Here is a 21,506-nt window from a genome sequence, read left to right as displayed (position 1 = left end):
AATTTCATTCCATTCCTTGTTTGTATAAATCTCACACTATGTGTGTGTGTGTGTGTTTGTGTGCGTGTGTGTACAGGGGTGTGTACAGAGCATTACCTATTCCAGGTAATAGGATTTGTAAGACATGCTAAACCGTCTGTTCCTCTGCTTCCCCAGAACTCTGCCTACTCAGTTTGTAGTCTGTATTGCACTTGTTTTGTTGGTATTTTTGTGATTTGTGTTGTTGTTGGTTGTTGTTTGGTTGTTGTTTTTTTTTAAACGTTTTTCTTTTGTTTTTCTTTTTTTTTTTTTTCTTTCTTTTTTTGTTTTTTTTTTTTTTTTTAAACTGGCTGGAAAACATTAACCTCTTTAGCATGAGTGTGCAGCTCTCCCTCCACCTGCTTTTTTTTTTTCCTCAGCTGGCCAGGTGCCGCCTCTTATATCTTGTGCAGTTACCAAAAAAAGAAAAGGAGAGAAGGAAAGGAAAAACAACCAAAAAAACCCAAAAAAAAATGAAAAGGAAAGAGAAAGAAAAAGGCACACCATGCTCCTTTGCTTTATGAGTTCTTTGTCTCCTCTTCTTTGTGTTAAGGCCTCCTGAATTCCTCGGCTCAGACCGTCGTGACCCTCATGACGAGCTCTCTGTTACTACTAGACTGACTCCTCTGTTCGTGAGGCCTCAGGTGGCTGAGTATATGCAGGATGGTATAAGCACAGTGGTGGTCAGAGAGGGTGCCTGTGGCATGGCCGGCAGCCCGTGCCCCGCTGTCGGCTGGAGCGGAGTTAGTGGCTGTACCACCAGTGGAGGACGAGTGTGTGGTTTGGGAGGATGGGCGCTGATTTGTCCTGGTCCCTGTTTTTTGTTCCTCCATGTCCTTTGTTTTGTCATAATTCAGCACTTTCCACTGCTGATTGACCGCCTGCCACCGTTTAAAAATCCGGTAAACCGAAGGCCCTTCATGTATTATTAGACCTGCAGGGGAGGGGGACACGAATAAACATGAAAGAGAAACAGAACTTTAGGAAGAACCATAAACCTACCCCAGCATCCCGCCCCCAGCTTGCTGGTTAGCTCAGCTCTGCACAGGCAGTGTTTACTCAAGGATAAATCACAGGTTTTAATTACTGAGCGGCAGAGCACCGGTGCTCCTGCTCTGCCGGATCCCTTTTCCCCCAAATTAAAAGGATTACAGCTTTATCTCAGCAATTGATACGCAGATCATAAATGCAGCAGGGTGAGTTATGCTCTGACAGCAAACCACTGTATGTTTACCAATGAACGCCTGAGGGCTGATCAGTGACCCGACTGGTTTTACGTACTGCATGGGTATGATTCACCCAGCTAACGGTGTGCCTTTGGAGGGGGTGTCACTGCATCCGACACTCCGGTGACGTCTGCTGCACCAGCGTCATTTGTGTGTGTGTGCACAGCCCAAGGCTCTCCGCACACACACGCGCATAGAATCATATTGTTAGGGCTGGAAGGGACCTCAAGGATCATCTAGCTCCAAGCCCCCTGCCATGGGCAGGGACCCCTCACACTAGATCAGGATGCTCAGAGTCACATCCAGCCTGGCCTTAAAAGCCTCCAGGGATGAGGCTTCTACCACCTCTCTGGGTAACCTATTCCAGTGTCTCACCACCCTCATGGTGAAGAACTTCTTCCTTACATCCAGTCTAATCTGAATCTACCCATTTCTAGTTTCCTCCCATGGAGGCCAGAGGCTGCAATCAAGGGGAAAAAGGGTCTGTCTAGACCTGTAAATGGTTTGTCAGCCTAGGCAGAATTTTGCTCATCTGCAGAGCAGGTACCTCATGGTACATCGTTGCTGGCTTCCAAGTGGGGAAACAACACGTGTGGAAGAGAGGGCAGATCAGCTTGCACTGTGTGTGTGCTGAGCATGCAGCAATGCATCTGTCCTGCTATGCATCTGCACATACCACAGCTGATGTCTAGGGGATGGCACTGGGCTGTAGGATACCTGACTTGAAATGGCCTCTGCATTTCAAAGACAGAGAGGAGCTCAGCCCCTTCCACCCAGCTCTTAGCTGACCTCCCAGTGGTCTCTGTCATCCTCCTCACCCTTTCAAGAGGTTTGAAGGGTGAAATAATGTTTAAAGTTATATAGATTATGACAGTGCTCAACTATTAAGCTCTGTTATTATTCAAGCTGCCAAGGTCTGGTGAAACCCCTTGAAAGCACCGGGTCCAGCAGTGACTGCAATGCTATACTGTTGTTCTCCACTGAGGCTGGAGGAAGCTGCAACATCTCACATAGACTGCCTTACCTGACATGCTGTAATATAACCAAAAAGCACTGCTAGGACTGGTATTTATGCAGAGTGAGTGGGCTCTGAGCCTCCTTGTTTTGCAGCAGTCTGTCTGTTAGGAAAGGGTCTTTATGATCCATGTAACTGATGCCAGACCAGCAGGTAGGACTGGGTGAGTTAGCACATGGATAGATTCTCATTGTTCTTGGCCAGGAAACATTTCTAGGAAGAGCCACTCTCTTGCCTGCCCATTACAAGCACATAAATTTAAGAGCAAAGAACAAAAGGCCCACAAGAAATAAGAAGCAGTATTATGTCTAAATGAGGAGGTCACCTCAAACAGCAGTGTGGAGAGATGATGGTCACCATACAATAGAAGTGGTTTATGGCTGTCCCTGCTTAATCAAATGCTACAGCTTTACCCTCCACCCACCTTTTTCAGACTGTTCTAGTTTCTGATGGCAGATAATTATTGGAGTTAAACCTGTGCTATATCAAACCTTTAAATATCTCAAGGTCATCCTACCTACAGGGTTGATCTCCCCATTACTCACTGATGGGATGCAGCCACCTGGTTTCTTAGGATATGCGTCTGATTTTACAGAGTTTAAACCCTCAGCTCCAGTACAGATTGAGTTTCTGCCCTCTCTAGTTTTAAGCATAACTAGAAGCCCTGAAGATTTGATCACAGATTAGCTTCAAGGGGACTCTCATATTCATTGTAACGGGGTGCTGAGCTTGCTTACAGGCTGCAGAAGTAATTACACTGGATAGTTTAAGTATGCAGATACAGCTGCTTTGGGACAAGGAATGGTATTGGGCACTACAGTATGTGACCTGGCACTTAGGGACATGGTTTACTGTTGACCCTTAGGCACTTAGGGACATGGTTTACTGTTGACCCTTCAACAGCTATGTCAAGAGTTGGACTGGATGATCTTTGAGGTCTCTTCTAGCCAGATGTATTCTGTGATTCTGTGAGAGTTCTCCCCTCTGATTCCCATAGACCACTATAAGCAGCTGCAGCTCTGTATTGATGCCAGCTTTTTATAACCAAACACTGTGATGTCATAACAGAAAAATGTTTTGGTTTTTTTCTCCCTGCTTTGGAACACAATTGAGAATTCTGGCATCTTCTGATCAAAGAATCAAGCATAAAAAGCAGGACTTAGTGAAAGCCTGCAGATACAGCCAAGGATGAAGAGCTTTGAAGCAGGCCTGAAGTGGATCAGTCCATGAGAAGGGACATTAGACATATATTTAAATGAGCTATGTGGTCTGTAATGAAGGAAATTCTACTCTGATCAGTGACAGAGCCAATGTTTCTCTGAGACCACTTTAAGCCTCAGATAAAGGAGCTGAAATCAAATGTTTTCTCCTTGGCTGTAGAACATTCTCCACAGTATCAAATCTATTCTCTGAAGTATTAAACACTAAGCCAGGATTGTAAATCTATTCTTAATTACCTTATCACAAATATTTAATGTGCAGCCTGATTCAAGAGGGCTGTTTATGAAATTCTTGTTTGTTTGCCTTCTAATTATAAATGTTTATGATCTTATGCAATTAACTGTGTGATGCTGATGGATGGGTTGCTGAGTCAACTGAGCACCTGTTTTCTTAGATAATTTTGGTTTCCAAATATTTATAAAAGTACAAAATAACTTGTTTTCATCTGTATTTACTGGGCTCTAAATTGCTTATCGATTTCCCAGTGTCAGGTTCAGGAAGCTGTAAAATTAAAAGGGAACCAAGTGGAGGGGTGGGCAGGGAGGCAGAAGTAACAGTGATTCATTTGCAAGAGTAAATGCCAAGAGTAAGCAAGAATCCATCAGTTTATATCAAGCACCAGGATGCTTAATGCTCCCATCAAAACAAATTTTGTCTGCCTGAGATAAATTACGATTGTAATTCCTATATTCAGTTCTGTGCATCCCCTTCCAGAAACACGCCTCTCCTGAGGATCATTCTTGTTTACAGAGGTGAAACTTTCCAATTAAAGGCCAGACTTGAGTGGGAAATCCTTCAAGAAGAGCTGTAGTCAAGTAGAAGTGTCCAGCTAGGAGCAATTATTCCATAAGCCAAATCTTGTGCATGTGGGGAAGACAGCAGGTTGGTTTGAACTCTTTTCAACACAGAAATGTCTGTACAAGAATCTCAGATGGATTCTGGTAGTGGCCTGGTTCTTTTCCACTCCTCACAAGTTTATCTTCCCCTCTTCACAGATATTCTTCACAGATTCTATTCTCAACAGATCCTCTGTGAAAACCATCCTCTACAGAATGAAAATCTCTGCATCATGCAGAACATGTGGGTCCAGATTATTGCCTCGTCCATGAAACTCCTTGTTTGTGTTGTTAGTGAAATGAGAGTCCTATGAAAAGTGGGCACTGAAGATGTGCTGTTCTCATTCCCGTTTTCTCACATAAAGACCAGAAGAAATTATTTGACCTGAAAGTTGTTGAATGCTGGAAGAAGTATTCAGGAGAATTACAATATACTTTTGTCTTGTTCATATTTAAGTCTTATGCTTGTTTGTGGCCATCAAGGGAAACAAGGCAGGTGGCTAGAGGAAGCCTCGGCCATTGTTATATTCTTAGACATTTCACCTTACACTGGCTTATGTTTTGACAAGATTTCCCAGATGGCTCTGGAGATGGAGATGGACAGCAAAAGCTAAAAAAACCCCAAACTCTCTAATGCCTCTGGTTGCTTTGCCACATTGATGTGGTTGTGCAGCACAAGACATGAGCTAACATGGTAGGTAGAGCTACCCCAATGCAGTGCCATGAATTAACACATGCTGAACCTGGAACAGTAAGTGCAGGAAACCATATTGATCTGTTCTCATTATGCTCACTCTCTCCATATATTAGCCTTTTTTGCTCTTTCTCTTGTGGCTTTATTATTGAATCCATGCAGAGAGAGGGTCAGATCATGGTCAGCCCTGCAGAGTCCAGGCAGAATGAACTAGTGACTACCCTGTGTGCAAGGATTACTTCCCAGAGCTGAGAAGCTGTTTTGTGCTTGGCAGCAATGCAAACACAACAATGCCTTGGCAATAGGCTATACCAAAGCTGTACACATTGCTTATGGTGATTTCTTATGCTTCCTTTAATTTATTACACATGAGACAGTACCCAGCACCTAACCACTGTTCTTAAGCAAAACTATCACAGCAAATGACCCAGCCCAAAAGAGCACAGATCCTGGTTCTAGACTGGATCTAAAACAAGAGGTGAGAAACATCAATACAGGTTAGCTAGACAAGAGTTGTGTTAGTGCAGCTGCCTACCCAATCAGCACATGCCCACAGCATTTGGGAGAGCCAGCTGAGAACTGCTGACTCTGGGGAAAGAGTTACCTCTTCTATTTACCTCCCACCCTCACTCTCACTTTCATCCCAGAGCAAGAATAACTGGACTGTTTCTTTGCTAGATGATAGAGACTCAGTCTGCAGCAGAGACAGTGCTGGTGAAAGCAGTTTGATTTCCATGTTCTACTGATTGCCTTAGTTAACCCTCACCTTTTGGACTCTTAAAATGTAAGAATTAAAACACCAAGCATGACCAAGGGTGAGTATCATGGTCTAGAGGTAAGGCTCATGTCATTGTAGTATTCCTCTGAGCCTTGGAATATCTGCCCACATCACATCATGATTCATGTGGGCAGTCTCTGTGCAAGGAAATGTTCATGGTGCTGCAAGCAGGCACATAGGGGCTGTGTCTAGGCGACCCTTTGTCTCTTGGGATTAGTCAGGATAAAAGTGCATTGCCATCAGTGGTCCTGAGGCAAGACTGGTCAGTAGAGTGATTCTCAGGTGAATGGCTAGAAGGGCTTTTGGAAGAACATGAGCAAACCCCAGGAGTAACAAGTACAACTGTGTTTGTGCCTCTAGCTGGGCGAGGTGGGATCAGTTGGTGTACCACCACTCTGTGAGATTAACTGGAGTGGTTTTGAGCCTCCAGTTTGAGGCAACTTTGGAGCAGCAGTTTCCCAGAAATTACAAGCAGTTACCTTCTGCACATTATCAGCCTCTGCCACTAAAGTGATCTTTTCACCAGGACTTTCAGCCTCTAATTAATCTCCCTTTAATTCCCACATTTGCCATGAGTTTTCTTGAAAGAGACAGTAAATGTGGGGGGAAGGAACTGTTTCTCCTGTTTGCCAATAAAGATGCCACCAAAACAAGGCTTCCACTGACAGTGAGTGGTGTATCACCTTTGTGCTGACACTCATATTATCTACAGGAGGAAACAAATCACAGTCCATTCCAGCCATTTACTCTGTCCTGCTTCTCATAAAACCCTGCCTGTCCTGCCACCTGAGCTGCCTGTTTTGTTTCCACCTTCTGCAACAATTCCCTCCTTTGGTTTCCTTTCCAAATGCATTTTCACCTCAGCCAGACAGCTGCCATGCTTTAGCCTGTTTCTGCTGCTTTCATTACTGGGTGTCAGAGGAAGGTTATGGCAGCTGTGATCAAAGTTTAATGTTAGCATGTACAGTAGCGGTGGCTCAGGCCAAGGTAAACCAAGCCTTCTGGGAGCTAACTCTTTCACTGCTGGCCTTTCTATCCACGGACATCATTGCACACACAAATCTTTCTTCCCTTTCTGTGATTTTTTTCTTTTGTTTTGGTGTGACAATCTCAAATTCCCCCACTTTTGTTTCCAAAGCTCCAGCAGTTCAGCCCTCACTTATCTCTTTGCCTTAATCCCATCCTAAATACTTCATCATCAGCTGCTTTTTATAGTATCATAGTATCAGTCAGGGTTGGAAGGGACCACAAGGATCATCCAGTTCCAACCCCCCTGCCATGGGCAGGGACACCCCACACTATATCAGGCTGGCCAGAGCCTCATCCAGCCTGGTCTTAAACACCTCCAGGGACGGCGCCCCAACCACCTCCCTGGACAACCCATTCCAGGGCTTCACCACTCTCATGGTGAAGAACTCCTTATGTCCAGCCTGAATCTCCCCACCTCCAGCTTCATTCCATTCCCCCTAGTCCTATCACTACCTGATATCTTGAGAAGTCCCTCCCCAGCCTTCTTGTAGGCCCCCTTCTCAACCTAAGTGCAGAAAAGTGGTTCAGACAAGGGCCTGTCTCTTTTAAAATCCTGTCTGTAGCAGTGGCCAAAAGTACAAGGAAGAGTGTACAAACAAAGCCAGGAGAGTGATGTTTCCTTCATGAGCTCTGCACACTGTAGGAGCGATACCTAGCCACAGATGGTCTCTTTTGGCTCATTTATGTTCCCTAATCATAGGTTTCTAGAGTAGTAAGACAGAATGTATTGACTCTTGCTCTGCATTCACTTAGTAGGCTGCCCCACCACTTCCCAAATTCTCATAGTCCCCATGAGATCACTCCATTCCAAAAAGCACTTTAGCAGTAACCATGAATCTCTGCCTCACACCAACTTTGCATGTATCTCACAGTACACGGGACATGAGTCACCAAGCTCCCTCTGAACCCTTCCAACCCATACCACTTCTCAGTGCAGTTGTTTGTGGTTTATACCTCATCCATGACATAAGATAGTCCCTGATGATAAACCAGGAAAAGAGACTCAGAGGGACATCTTTTGCTGCAGGAAATTGTGAAGAGATTGAACCAGGGAGTGGGGAGAGGTAGATTCATAATTGGAAGTTATGCTGTGGCACCACTGGGACTCGGCACTTTGACTCATTTGGGGAAGGAGATTTGAACACCAGAGTTGACCAAGTGGGGAATCAAGTAATGCTCTCCCTCTCTTCACTCCTGTTCATTATTTCCAGAGCATCTTCATTTCATCCTTCTTTTTCCACCCAGGAGAGTGCAGTCCCCAGAGCAGAGAGGTGCAGAATCAGCACTGCACACCTCACTTTGCTTTTGATACCCTGATGAAATAAACCAGTATGTCACAGAATCACTGGCTTCAAAGGTATAACTGCCTGGTCCAGTTTGTGTTTGGGGATTTTGATTTCTCCTTTGGAAGGAGAAATCTCTTTATTCAATTCCACCTTGTTGATTGCTTCAATTTGCCAAGACCATTTCAAATGATCAACAGATCCTCCACAGCATTTGCAGCCCTTCCAAGTTTGGTGTCATCTGTGAATTTTATAACAGCACTTCCTGTTTCGTTATCTAAGCCATTCATAAAAACATTGAAGAGAGCAGAGCCCAAAACAGCCCTACTTGAAAAGTGTTTCCAGAACACTGAGGCAGCAGATTTTCCATTGTAGCCCTGAGTTACAGCTATTTAATCTAGACCACGTTTCCCTAGTTTGTTTAGGAGAATCATAAGGCAAAGTACCAAAAGCACTGCCCAAGTCATGGCATATCAAACTCCTTTCTCCTTAGCCACTAGGATAACTACCCTCCCAAAATAGATATGGTTATACTGCCATGCTCATCAATTGGTTAGTTAAAAAAAAATAATAATAATCTAATATCTTTCTATGAACCAGTTAAGCTGATTTGCCCTTCATCTTCTTGATCCTCAGTTCCTACCTTCTTTAATGACAGAGATTATATTCAAAGCTGGGCAATCTGCTTACATTTCCCCAGGAGGTGCCTGGCACCTCCTGCATCCTCCCCAAGTTCCTGATGATGAAATGTTCACGGGTCAGAGACTGCTCCTGCAGCTTCCTCTGAAGTTCATTAGGACATGCTAACAAGGACACAGATAACTCGTTTGAACCTTTTTGAGTCTGTTCTTTCCTGATTCTGCCCTGGGCTTCTTTCTCCTCATTAAAATTATTTTAGTTAAGGTTGGAGGACTGAAATGAAGGCAACATTTAACTCTTTGGCCCTTTTGTATCAAACGTTATTTGGGCTCTTAGACATGCCTTGTGCTTCTTACTTTAAATATGCTTATGGCCCATTTCTTGTGGCCTTTTGTTATCTCTGTACGGTCATCCTGGAGTTCAGCTCTGACAGCTCCCCATGCCTGTCTGATTTCTAGAGAATTTTCATTATTTTCAGCCTCTTCTTTCTGCCTCTTGTGTGATTGCAGCGTCTGATTTTGGTCCTCAAAGAGCTCCTGATGCAGCCTCAGTGTTCTCTTCCCACGCTTCTGAGTCTTCCCCTGCACAGGCACAGTTTGCTGTTGCGCCTTTAGTATCATTCCTTTTGGCAGCCTCGAGCTGTTCACAGCTCTTTTATCCTTCAGATTCCCTTCCCAAGAGACACTCCCTGCTCTGGTCCCCCGAGGCTGCTGCATTTCTGGAGTCCATTATCCTCACATCACACTTTTCTTCAACTCGGGAATGCTTTCATCGCACAGTCACTTCTCATACAAACTACTGCTAGATACAGATTTGCAGGGATTCTTGGCCTTCAGACAAAATGAAATAGGAAGTACAGCCTCCTTCATAACTGCTACCTCTGCTTTTCAAAATGTACATTTTGTCCCCAAAATGTTTCAAGAGCTTAATGGACAATCTATCTTGCACACAGAAGCCCAGGTAATGGATAACTTGAGACCTCTGCTACTGTCTTTTAGCCATTTCTGGTAGTTGCAAGACAGTGGATCAGTGAGCAGGATGTTTCCAGTCCATAAGGCATCTAGCAAAAGTCTCTTCTGAACAATCCTGGAACTCCACAAGGAGGTTGTGCAAGCTGAGAAATGTCCAGCATCAAATCACAATACAACATAAACTGAAAATGTATTTGTAATCATTAGAGCTTGAAGAGATGCTTTGCATATGGAAAAATAATTAGCTGATTACAATCAGGCATTTTCTTATGAATTATTCTCCATATTTATTTATTTATTTATTTATAAGAATATCTAAAGAACTGATTAAACAAGTACAAATCTGGACACTGTTTTGGCTTGGCAGAACTGGGATGGCTGCATGGCTGGACCCTGCTGAGTGCTGTTGACATATGCCATGGTGAAGCCCATGGGTCTGGGAAAGACAAAGAACTCCTTCTGCCCATCACCCCTTAAGTGCATTTGCTTCAGTAGGGCTCCACTGGCAGGCAGCTCTCACAGCAATGTATATGCCATGCTTGGGTCTCCACAGTGGCCATGACTCAGCAAAACTGAAATCAAGCCCTCAAAGGGTGAGACCTCCATGGCCTGGGCAGACCCCTCACCAGCATACACAGAAAAGCTGCTCCCAGTTGTCTTTGGAGGTATTATATGGACTCTTCCACTTTGGGTCATTAACAGCTCAAACAGGCTGGCCCCAAGCCTTCAACTGCTGGTTAACCAGCAAACTTTGTGTTTATTATGGCTTGTCTTCTCTTGTGCAAGCCAGGGTTCAAGGATGGCTCTGCCTTAAAGCTTCCTCAGCCTCAGGTGGGCCAGGACTCCCCACAAAAGCAGCGAGAACCCTTCTCCTCCCTTGCCTCCTCTGCTCCATCTGGCAGAGCAACAGGAGCAGGAGGTCCCATCTGGATGGGTGGTTACACTATAGCCCAAGCTCTCTGCAGCCATTAACACCCACCCCCAGACTCAGCAAGAGCCCTGCTAGAAGGGAGATGAATCCAGCACACCAGGATCTCAGAGGGTCCTCACAGTTGCTGTTCCACTAGGCAAGTGATCATAGCAGATCTCACCTCCTGCCACACTGAGGCTGAGCGTAGGGAGGCAGGCAAAAGAGGCAGCTCTTTTATTACTGATGGGAGGGCTTGGCATGACAGCTGGCAGCACTCTGATTCTACAGGGTGCTGCCAAGGTATACAGTGAGAGACTGTTTCCCGGTTGTGACACTGCAGCACGTTGTAAGTTCATGTAACACAATTATGTCACAGTGATTCCTTTGTGCACAGGGTGCTATGGGATTCCTCTCAGAAGCAGGAGCAGGCCACTCCACATACATGGCATCTGTAGCTGAGGAATGAGTAACATTTTATCCAGTGGGATGAATTGAGAGGACTAGTAGAATTCCCTGTTGTTAGGCTTGGAGAGCAGATAGGATCTCAGGGCACTATGTTGTAGAAACACTGAGGGAGCTTTTATGGCTGCCAGGAAGATGCCAGCTCCTCTGTGAGGTGCTACATTTTATCCCAGGGAAGCCATCCTCATTCATGTCCTCTGCCCACCCTCCTGTTTCTCTACAGCATGGACTGAGCCTTGTAGACTAAGCTGGTAAGGCCTCAAACAAAGAAAGACTGGCAAAATTAAGAAGCTGATAGGAGGTGCCCAAGGGACAGGAAATTCCATTTCACTCAGCCCTCTCACATGGTTTGTTTGCCATGGGAAAACTGTATCAGCTGTCTGTGGGATGGCACCTGTGGTGGAGTTCCTGAGCTGAATCTGCAAGCCACACACAGCTACACCACTGCCCTGGAAGTGCCACAGTATTTTCAGCTGTAAACATAGGAGCTACCAACCACTACCACCTTATCCTGCCCAGCCCTTTTATGGTCTGCCTCAAATTTGGGGTGGAAAAAAATAATCAACAAAACAAACCAAGAAATAACAGCAAAAATAGGTAAAATAAAAACCAGAGAATTCCTCACTCAGGCAACAGATAACCATAAACAAAACCCCTCCTGTAAAACTTAGCTGGCTTTGGACAGCTACAACAAAATGGATGTTGTGCCCTTAAGGGCTCTTGTATTGCTGTGGTATTTAATTCACAGTGCATGATAAAGCAGAGGATTAAAGGGCAGGCTCTAGCTATGCAGGCAGCAATAAATGAGACTCTTCCTGGAAAAAGCAAATAAATAAAGACTGTATCTCCACCAGCAGAACAGCCTTGCTTTTGGATCATATATCTCCAGCATCATTCCCCACTTGTGAGTCTACCCATCACTGTGACAGTATAGGCAGAGTAGGGCTTGGAGGCATTAACCATATACCCCCTTGCTTTCTTAAAGTTTCACCTCTTTGGTTTGTAGCTAGGATTACATTGGTATTTCTGCCCCCTCCAAGAAAAATATTAAAACAGACATGAGAACAGCACTTCTTATCTTGAAAGACCTTTGTGCATGAGAGATCAAAGTCACTCATAGTGTGCATGACAGATACTCCTAGGTTTTTAAAAGAAGGGAGAAGAAGATAATTTCAGATTATATTTAACAGAGCACTGGCCAAATGAACACCCTGGTCTCTGGGTCCCTGTTTCCCTGACAGAAGTCCACAGAGGTGGATACTCATGGTGAGGAGAAAAGCCACGTGGCTTCCATTTCACTACACTTGCACCACAGCAGTCAGCCCTTCAGGTCTAGGTTCTGAACCTTTCTATCTTACAGCTAATGATACTTTTGACCAAAAACATTCTTAGTCATTCCTGGGACATTTCTTTAAAGGCAAAGACAGGCAACAGCACTGTTTGTGTAGGGCTTGGAAATCTGGAGTGAGACTTGAAAAAGTCAGGCTGTCCCCCAGACTGGAAGAATAGATATTTCAGACAGGTGAGAATGCTTCAGTTGGACTTGGATTTTTAAAACTGTTGTACACCAGTTCTGACACTGAATTTTAAATACTCAGCATGAGCAGTCATCTCTAAATGCTAAATCAAAATGCTTTGTTCAATAATGATCAAAACATGACATTTGCTCATTGAAGGTAGAACTAGTGCCTCCCTCTCTGCTTTTATTAGCAAATGAAATTCTGTAAGAAAAAAAAAACCCAGGGAACAGTTCACAGTTTTTCACTTTCTGGGGGATGCAGATCCTGTCTGAGCCTGATCCCTCCAGACTGCTTCAGGCTCTTCCACAAGGAGAAATGGGTACCAGTTAGGAGAAATATAAAGGTGAGTACAGATCACCCTTAGCAGAGTGTCTCCCAGGAGAATGTTGGGTACACAGTCTAAATTAATGTACCTGGGAGTGCCTCTGAGGTTGCAGGTCAGCATGTGCGTTGTGATTGCTTCTGCTTCCTTGTTGGAACAAGATGTGGGCATCTTTCCCTTCTGGCATATAGGAAAACATCCCATGGATTTGACACAGAAAGTGCTCATGGTGATCTCTGGTCAGCCTTTTGTCAGGATATATGCGTCCCCAGGACACACCATGGTGCAGTCTGTGTTTGGTTGCCTCCACAGCCATGGCTAAATCTTTCATTGCAGATGCAGCCTCTTACCTGCTCCACTCTCTCACTTGCTCCACCCCACCTTCTCCTCTGCAAAGGTCCTTACCTCTCACACAGAGGCTCTATTTAAAATTAAAGAAAGCAGAAGGAGCCAAGAAGACAAACATCTATCATTCCTCATCTGTTACTAGCTAGCCTCTGGGAGGCCAAAACTTTTGTCTTCCTGCTCTGGCTATGCAATTTTCTTCCACTGCAGCTGAAGACCTTTAGGGACTGTGAAACCCATCTGAATGAACGCTGATGCAAGCTGAAAGGGACAGTAAGAGTTCATATGGGATCCATCATTGCTGAACTGACGAGAATAAAAGCAGTGGAAGGAACTGTGAGTGGCCAGGCCTGTAGCAAAGGTCTGGAGAAAAGCTTTGTAGGACACAGAGTGATCTATCATGTGGCCATGGCTGAACAGAGTGATTTGTCCCGCTTGGCATAGTAAATGCCTGGACCTTTGGCTCTTTAGGCTTCTCTGCATTTAGCAGGTAGTGATGACTGCCCTCTCCACACTGGCCCTGATTGAATGTCATTGCTGTGGGTTTATTTGCTGGCTGGACCTCTTCTGAGAAGGTCAAGTGTTGGCTGGACTACTGGGCACAGGATTCTTGGGTGTTGCTTAATCTTACTGAACAACTTCTGCTAAACACTGCATGGTTGTGTGGGTATTGTGAAAACAGCTGTGCCATGGGGCGGAGGAAATCGTGCTGTGGTCACTATCAGTGGGTCTTGGTTCAGGAAGAAAAGTGCTGCTCTGGGAAGTAATTTTCAGGCAGAATAAGTTAAGCAACTTAAGTTCAGAAACTTAGCCCATGGGTCTGCTTGCAGGATTCTTGCTTACAGACTGTTATATCTGGGTCTGAAAGATGGCTCTGTTGATAGGTAGCCATCCCTCCAGGAGAAGAACTGATTAGTCACTGCTTTAAGAAGCTGCCCCTGCCTGGATTCCTGTTAATCATACAATCATTTTTTTTTTTACTAGCTGGAAAGAACGTCTACCAGACAGCTGGCCTGCAGAACTGGCAGAGGGAGCCAGGGAGCTGCATGGTTTCCCTGTGTTCCATGAGCAAGTGATAGGAGCTCTCCTCAGCAGCTTGGACCCCCACAAGTCCATGGGACCAGATGGGATCCATCCTAGGGTGCTGAGAGAGCTGGCAGATGAGCTGGCCAAGCCACTCTCCATTATTTTTCATCAGTCCTGGCTCACTGGAGAGATCCCAGATGACTGGAAGCTGGCCAACGTGGTACCCATCCACAAGAAGGGCCGGTTGGATGAGCCAGGGAATTACAGGCCTGTCAGCCTGACCTCAGTGCCAGGAAAGATTATGGAGCAGGTCATCCTGAGTGCAATCACGCAACACTTAGAGGATGGCCAAGGGATCAGGCCCAGCCAGCATGGGTTTAGGAAGGGCAGGTCCTGCCTGACCAACCTGATCTCCTTCTATGATCAGGTGACCCGCCTGGTGGATGTGGGGAGGCCTGTGGATGTAGTCTACCTGGACCTCAGCAAGGCCTTTGACACCGTTCCCCATAGCAAACTCCTGGCCAAGCTGTCAGCCCATGGCTTGGATGGGAGCACACTGAGATGGGTTAGGAACTGGCTGGAGGGCCGAGCCCAGAGAGTGGTAGTGAATGGTGCCACATCCAGCTGGCAGCCAGTCACCAGTGGTGTGCCCCAGGGATCAGTACTGGGCCCCTTGCTCTTTAACATCTTTATTGATGATCTGGACGAGGGCATCGAGTCCATCATCAGTAAATTTGCTGATGACACCAAGCTGGGGGCAGGAGTTGATCTGCTGGAGGGTAGAGAGGCTCTGCAGAGGGACCTCGACAGGCTGGGCAGATGGGCAGAGTCCAACGGCATGAGATTTAACACATCCAAGTGCCGGGTTCTGCACATTGGCCACAGCAACCCCATGCAGAGCTACAGGCTGGGGTCAGAGTGGCTGGAGAGCAGTCAGACTGAGAGGGACCTGGGGGTTCTGGTCGACGGTAGACTGAACATGAGCCTGCAGTGTGCCCAGGCAGCTAAGAGGGCCAATGGCATCCTGGCCTGCATCAGGAACAGTGTGGCCAGCAGGAGCAGGGAGGTCATTCTGCCCCTGTACACTGCACTGGTTAGGCCGCACCTCGAGTCCTGTGTCCAGTTCTGGGCCCCTCAGTTTAGGAAGGATGTTGACTTGCTGGAACGAGTCCAGAGAAGAGCAACAAAGTTGGTGAGGGGTTTGGAACATAAGCCCTACGAGGAGAGGCTGAGGGAGCTGGGGTTGCTTAGCCTGGAGAAGAGGAGACTCAGGGGTGACCTTATTACTCTCTACAACTACCTGAAGGGAGGTTGTAGACAGACGGATGTTGGTCTCTTCTCCCAGGCAAGCAGTACCAGAACAAGAGGACACAGTCTCAGGCTGCGCCAGGGGAGATACAGGCTGGATGTTAGAAAAAAGTTCTATACAGAAAGAGTGATTGCACATTGGAATGGGCTGCCTGGGGAGGTGGTGGAGTCGCCATCGCTGGAGGTTTTTAGGAGAAGACTTGACGGGGTACTTGGTGCTGTGGGTTAGTTGCTTGGGCGGAGTTGGATTGGTTGATGGGTTGGACGCGATGATCTTGAAGGTCTCTTCCAACCTGGTTTATTCTATGTATTCTATGTATCATAGAATGGCTTAAGTTGAAAGGGACCTTCGAGATCATCTACTCCAACCTCCCTGCCACCTCTCTTCTTACTGCTGCTTCTGGTTGGGAACACACCAAAAGCAGCCTCATCCACTATGCATGGGGGATGATGCCCCTGCAGCCTCGTCTTTGACGATGAAGTTGACTTCTTTAGCTATAAGCCACAGCAACACGCCATGGACAACAACCTCTCACCTCCAGGAGCAATGTGTCCGTGGGGATGGAGCGTGTAGTAGGAGGAGTGATCCTACAGAAGTCAGTTGGAAAAACAGAGCCTGGCACAGAGTCAAGGACTTTTCCCATCCTTTACTAGATAGCACAATTTGTGCAGTTGGTGCGGGAGCTCCTACCAGCTGCCTACAGGGGAATCTCCTGCCATAGTGTAGAAGCTGTGACAGGTAGGTGAGTGCTTCTGCCTCTGCACATGGATGAGAACTTAATCCAGGGACACCAGGCACTTTATTCCACCATGAGGTTTAGTGGCAGGGAAGCATCAGCCTGATAATAATGTATCACCCTCAAAATCTCAAGATGCAGTTCACAAGGCAAAAGGATTTATTCTCTTCCTCAGAAAATGTTAATTATGTTGCCCTCATTAAATGCTAAGCACATTGATCCACTGGAGCAGAGAGCACCATATGCTAATTCCTGACAAAATACATCTCTGGAGCACTGTAGAAACAGTGGTAAACTTCATGGAGATGGGTGTGGTGTTGAAAGAGCACATGTGAAAGGCTGGATGCTGGTCTGCCTGCTGGAAGCCAAGCTCCCTCCTTGCAAAGAGCATGGAGGTTCAGAGCCAGTTCCAAACCCCACGGCTCTTTGTTCAGCAGTGATGTGCTTGTTCTGTGGAGAGCTGCCAGAGCCGCACTGGAGTTCAGTAGGTGCACACTGAGCCTCTGCAGAAATGCCTGCTGGTGACAGCAGCATGCATGCACACACTCTGGCTGCCCCACTCTGCTCTCTTACTGAATAATCAATGCAGCATTAGATAAAAATAGGTCCTGGCTTTCAGGAATGGAGAGGTGGCATGTCTTGGCTTTGCCAAGCATCCGCTGTTCCTGGATAGTGGCCAAGGAGTTAGTCGGCAGATCAGCTGTGCATTGTTGCTTCTCGTGCTGCTGGACCAGGTGCAGGGCCCTCAGTGACTGCCTTCAGGGGTGGTCCCTGCCCAGATGGATGGGGAGCTCCATGAAATACCCTGCGGGGAATGTTTCTGTCTCCACACCCCACTTTACAGCCGATAAATCAATTTGCTCGGGGATCTTTCAAGCACGCACACTGTGGCTGAATATATGTAAACCAGGATACAAAGTGCAAAAACAGCGAACTGGCTGCCTGACATTATCTCAGATGCCTGCTCTGATGATAGGAGATGGCTCTGTTCACTCCTCCTGGTAGCTACCTGGTAGCTACATCCTGGTAGCTGCAGTTTTCAGGCAAACTGGGCAAGAAGTGCATGAACAGCATGGTAAGTACAGCATTAAGCTGGAGAGCATGGAAGACTTCTGCATACTCTAATGAGTCTCTTCCAGGTATGTTAAAGCCATGAATGGTTTCTGCCTGGGCTGGTCTCAGGTTTCTCCTCTGAAGACATTTGCTGCACTACTTTACCTTGTGCTGTGTTTTTAGGATGTAATCAAGCCAAGACATGGGTTTAGTGCTTCCTCAGAATTGATTCCCTACTGCTGTAGCAATTCTTCCTTCTTTGTACCTTCAGACACTACAAAAACGTGAATCAAAACATCTGCTTTCCTTTTGAGAACGAGATCAATACGAATGAATACCCTGAAGATACTTCATTTCTCAGTTTCTCTTGATTTTATTGGGACTCCTAAATCCTTTGAATGCTGAGGGCCCAAATGACCTGGCTAGAAACCACCCTGAGACTACCTCAGCCTGGAATTTCCTCTAGGAAGCAAAGCTCGCTTAAAACAAAACCACATTAGTCTTGGCAGGAAGTTTGAATTGTGACTGTCTCAAGGAAGCTCCATTAATTACTGTTCCCATTGCACTATGAAAGATCAAATGCTGTGGATTATTTTTAATTGGCTATTGATTTCTTAGGTTATTACCTACGGTTGTGCTGAGATGTCATCAGACATACTGGATGCTTTTGATTATTCTTGCTGGCAGCTGGGATTAAAAACAGTGGGCACACGCTTCCTGATCTGTAATGGATCGCCATGGTGTGCCAACAAAAATCGTTGGCAGGATGAATGGTCCTGCTCCGCCTGTCTCTTGTGCTATTGCACCGCAGTGCAGCTACTGTTTTGAAGGCAAATACCCTCTGGGACAGGCTGCCAAGGAAAGCTTCAAAGATCATGAGGATTTAGTGCTTGTGAAAGAGTGTGGTTGTCAGCACCAAGGCAGGGTGAGTCAGAGAGCAAGGACTGGGTGGGCATGGACAAAGCATGGATCACCTGACTGTGATCCAAGGAGAGACAGATCGGATTGCTTTTGCATTGCTGGGGATAAACCCTGCATTGTGCCAACCCCAGGGGTGCTTCTGTGTGAGCATGAGCAGGACAGCACACACAAACCAGAACAGTGACAGCCCTGCACACGCAGCCTGGTAATGGCATTCCTAAGATGCGCTTTTCCCTTGGAGCTGATCTGGTGATGCCTGAGTCTAGAATGTGACATGCTCTCATTATCTGGCAGAGTTCCTCCTTGTTTAACAGGAGCTGGTTTCCTGTCCTCCTGACCTCAAATGACACCTTAATCTACAAACACTGACTTTCCCTAATTGCACCTTGACAGGGAAAGAGGCAAACCCCTCCTTCCCCCTCCAAGGACTGTCACTTAATTAACAGGCAGGTATCTCTCAGGATTTACAGCCTAACTCTAAGCTGCTACTCTCCCTACTCAGTAACTCAGGCCTATGAAAGCTCGCTCCATTTATCTCTGCAGTTCGATATCCACATTTCTGCTAATCCCTCTCTGTGCCAGCTCTCTGGATTTACCTCTCATTGACCCACAGAGAGGGCAGTTCATCAAACGAACAGTCCCCATCTCACTCTCCCTTCACTTCCTAGTTGCTCATCTCAAATGCCTTTGTTGTAGATGGCTTCACAGCAGAGCAACACCTAAGCTGGCACTATTACCAGTTTCCAGTTTAATCCAACTCTCGTATCTCTCCTACAGACATGACCAGAGATAGCACACATGAAAGAGGGAGAGATCACAATCAAAGACGTTGAGGCTGGCTGGATATCAAGAAGCATTTAGTCTGTTTCTCCTTCACAAACTGGGATCATCTCTCTGCAACCTATTCTTGACATATGTTTTCTAACAGGTTCTTTAAAAAAAACCCCAGTATTGGAGACTCCCACAAATTCCAAGCAATTCTCTCCTGTGCTTCCTGCTCTCCTGTTAGATGTCTGAGAGAAAGGGGGAGAATAATGTTGAAAGATCATCTTGTGCTTCTTTCCCAGATGGACGTGGCTTCTGGTACCTGGGGCCATACCATCTGTCCTACTGGTCGTGAGGAGCAAATTCATTTTACTTTGGTTATGGTTTTGTCTCTACAGTGGGTGAAGAGGTAGCAAATAGTGTCTGTTTCTTACAACTGTGTTTTGGTGGAGTATGCTAGGATATAGCAAAGTCAAAGGAAAACTAGTGAGTGAATGTGTGAATGAGTGGCTGATTGTGAGTGGCTGAAGGTCAAACTCAAGACCACTGGATTTTGATGCACCAGTCTCTGAATTAACAGTTGTATTTTGAGAGCTCAGCTTGAAGGTGATCTGACTATTTCAGCTCAAACAGAGCTCAAGCAAAGATAATAACAACCAAATGACTTGTGCTTAGGGAGCTATATGTGCAAGTGAGCACTCACGCCCTCACCTTTGACTCCACCTTAAAAAAGACTGGTGCTGCTGTGGGGCTGCCCATGCAAATTGCCATGCAAATTGTCTTGGCGAATTGCTACCTAAATCCTGTGACTTAATAGAGAGGGGATCACACAAAACATGTGGGCAGTTGCTGATTGGGCCTGTATTCCCTGTTTGACAGTAGTCAGGATCTCTGCAGGTTTGGTGTCTTCTCCAGCTTTGAGACTCTACAGTGCCAGAGGAAACGTCCTGTTGAGCCTGTCCAGTGATAGGTTGTGTAAACTGGCCTCCTGGACAAATGGCTACTCAATGAACATGAGACATCCATGGACAATCAAATGGAAACTGAAAGAAACTACAGAGAAGCTCTGCTTCAGCGCATCCGCTTTTGAGTTCATACCTTGTCTTTCAAACCTCTGCTCCTCTGCCAGTAAAAGCAAAACTTGGGGTCAAACTGGGGAACAAATGGAATTCATACAATTAGTGTAGCACCTACAGCTAAGGCTGCCCAGCCTGTTACCAAAAAGAGCTGAAAAGAACAAGTGTGGTAGGACTGAGTGCACTTAGTGCCCTGCTCTTTCCTCATGGATGAGCATTTCTTATGTCCTAAATCTTTTCTACCCACCCTCAGGCTGGGAAGCAAAAGGGGAAAAGGGCTGGGCTGTAGAGGAACAGACACCAAAATGCACAGGTAGCACTCTGGCATTTCCAGAACTGTTGTGATTGCAATTATCCACAAGAGGTTTTATCCTGAACTTACAGAAGCGGAACTAAAGCCCAGCAAGGAGTAACAAGAACCTTGGGCCATGCTGTCAGTCAGGAGCAGAACTCTGAATCTCTGGACCCAGCTTTGCCCAGATGTGATCAAAGACCCTGCATGAGGCTGCAAGGCTTGGGGGAAGGATAAAGAGAGGGACAATAGCTATTCCACAGTGAGAAACTCACTGTGAGTCTTCTATGCAGCTGGCATCACTACATCCATCACAGCAGAGCAAAGCTATAATGCTAAAACCAGTTGCAGAGTTCCCTTTGATCAGCCCCTTCTGCTGGCCTGAGCTGGCCTGGTCTCTCCACAGGACAGACCAGCCTTTTGGCTAGAGCTAGTGCAGCCCCCTGAAATCAGCAGGGCTGGAGACATGGGCATGGACAGCCAGAGTCACAGCTCTCTGTGAAGCCCTTGTTTGCCACTAGGCTCAAACCGGGCAGAGAAAGAAGTGGAGCCGGAGGCTGAGAGGAGAATGAACGCCACATAGCAGCTGGCACTGGTGAGAGCTCCTTTCCCTCCATGGCAGACCTAGAAGGAGCAGCAGCTAGGATTGCAAAGGGTATTGATGCACAACACAAGCATGCTGGAGTGTGGCTGGCTGCAGGCATATATGACCTTTTCTAGAGAAGTGTATACAAAAGCTCATGTGGTCCAGAACATCATTTCTCCTGGTCAAGCATGGATGGGCCGCCTGGTAGCACAAGCAGACATGCTCCATACAGCACAACTGGAACCATCTCTGAGTAGTCTCTGAGGTGCTGGGCAAGAGAAGCCACACAAAGGCATGTTCACTCACTGTGTCTGTAATGCTTGCACTTGCTTTTGAATTTGTGGGAAAGCCAGCACACTTGGCACACCAAGACTGCCAGCTGTGCAGGGAGGACCATGAGACAATGGGCTGCACCAAGCCATGACTCTGAAGTATTCCTGCTTGTTCTTTGGCTGGAAAAAATCATAAGGACT

The 21,506-nt window shown here is 46.3% G+C and overlaps 1 protein-coding gene across 2 annotated transcripts in view; it reads right to left on the bottom strand.

Annotated features, from left to right (window-relative positions):
• Window positions 1-331: 331 nt before the first annotated feature.
• MARCHF4 (membrane associated ring-CH-type finger 4) overlaps window positions 332-21,506 on the bottom strand; it is a 108,961-nt gene continuing 87,786 nt past the window's right edge. For both annotated transcript variants that reach the window (XM_054175821.1, XM_054175828.1), the window contains exon 4: window positions 332-952. In XM_054175821.1, the coding sequence (XP_054031796.1) occupies window positions 591-952 (362 nt within the window). In that variant the 3' untranslated portion in view covers window positions 332-590. The remainder of the gene's footprint in view (window positions 953-21,506) is intronic.

This window comes from Dryobates pubescens, chromosome 2 (genome assembly GCF_014839835.1).
Source record: "Dryobates pubescens isolate bDryPub1 chromosome 2, bDryPub1.pri, whole genome shotgun sequence".
NCBI lineage: Eukaryota > Metazoa > Chordata > Aves > Piciformes > Picidae > Dryobates > Dryobates pubescens.
The sequence above is the reverse complement of the archived record's forward strand: the minus strand, read 5'-3'. Positions and strand labels throughout refer to the sequence as shown.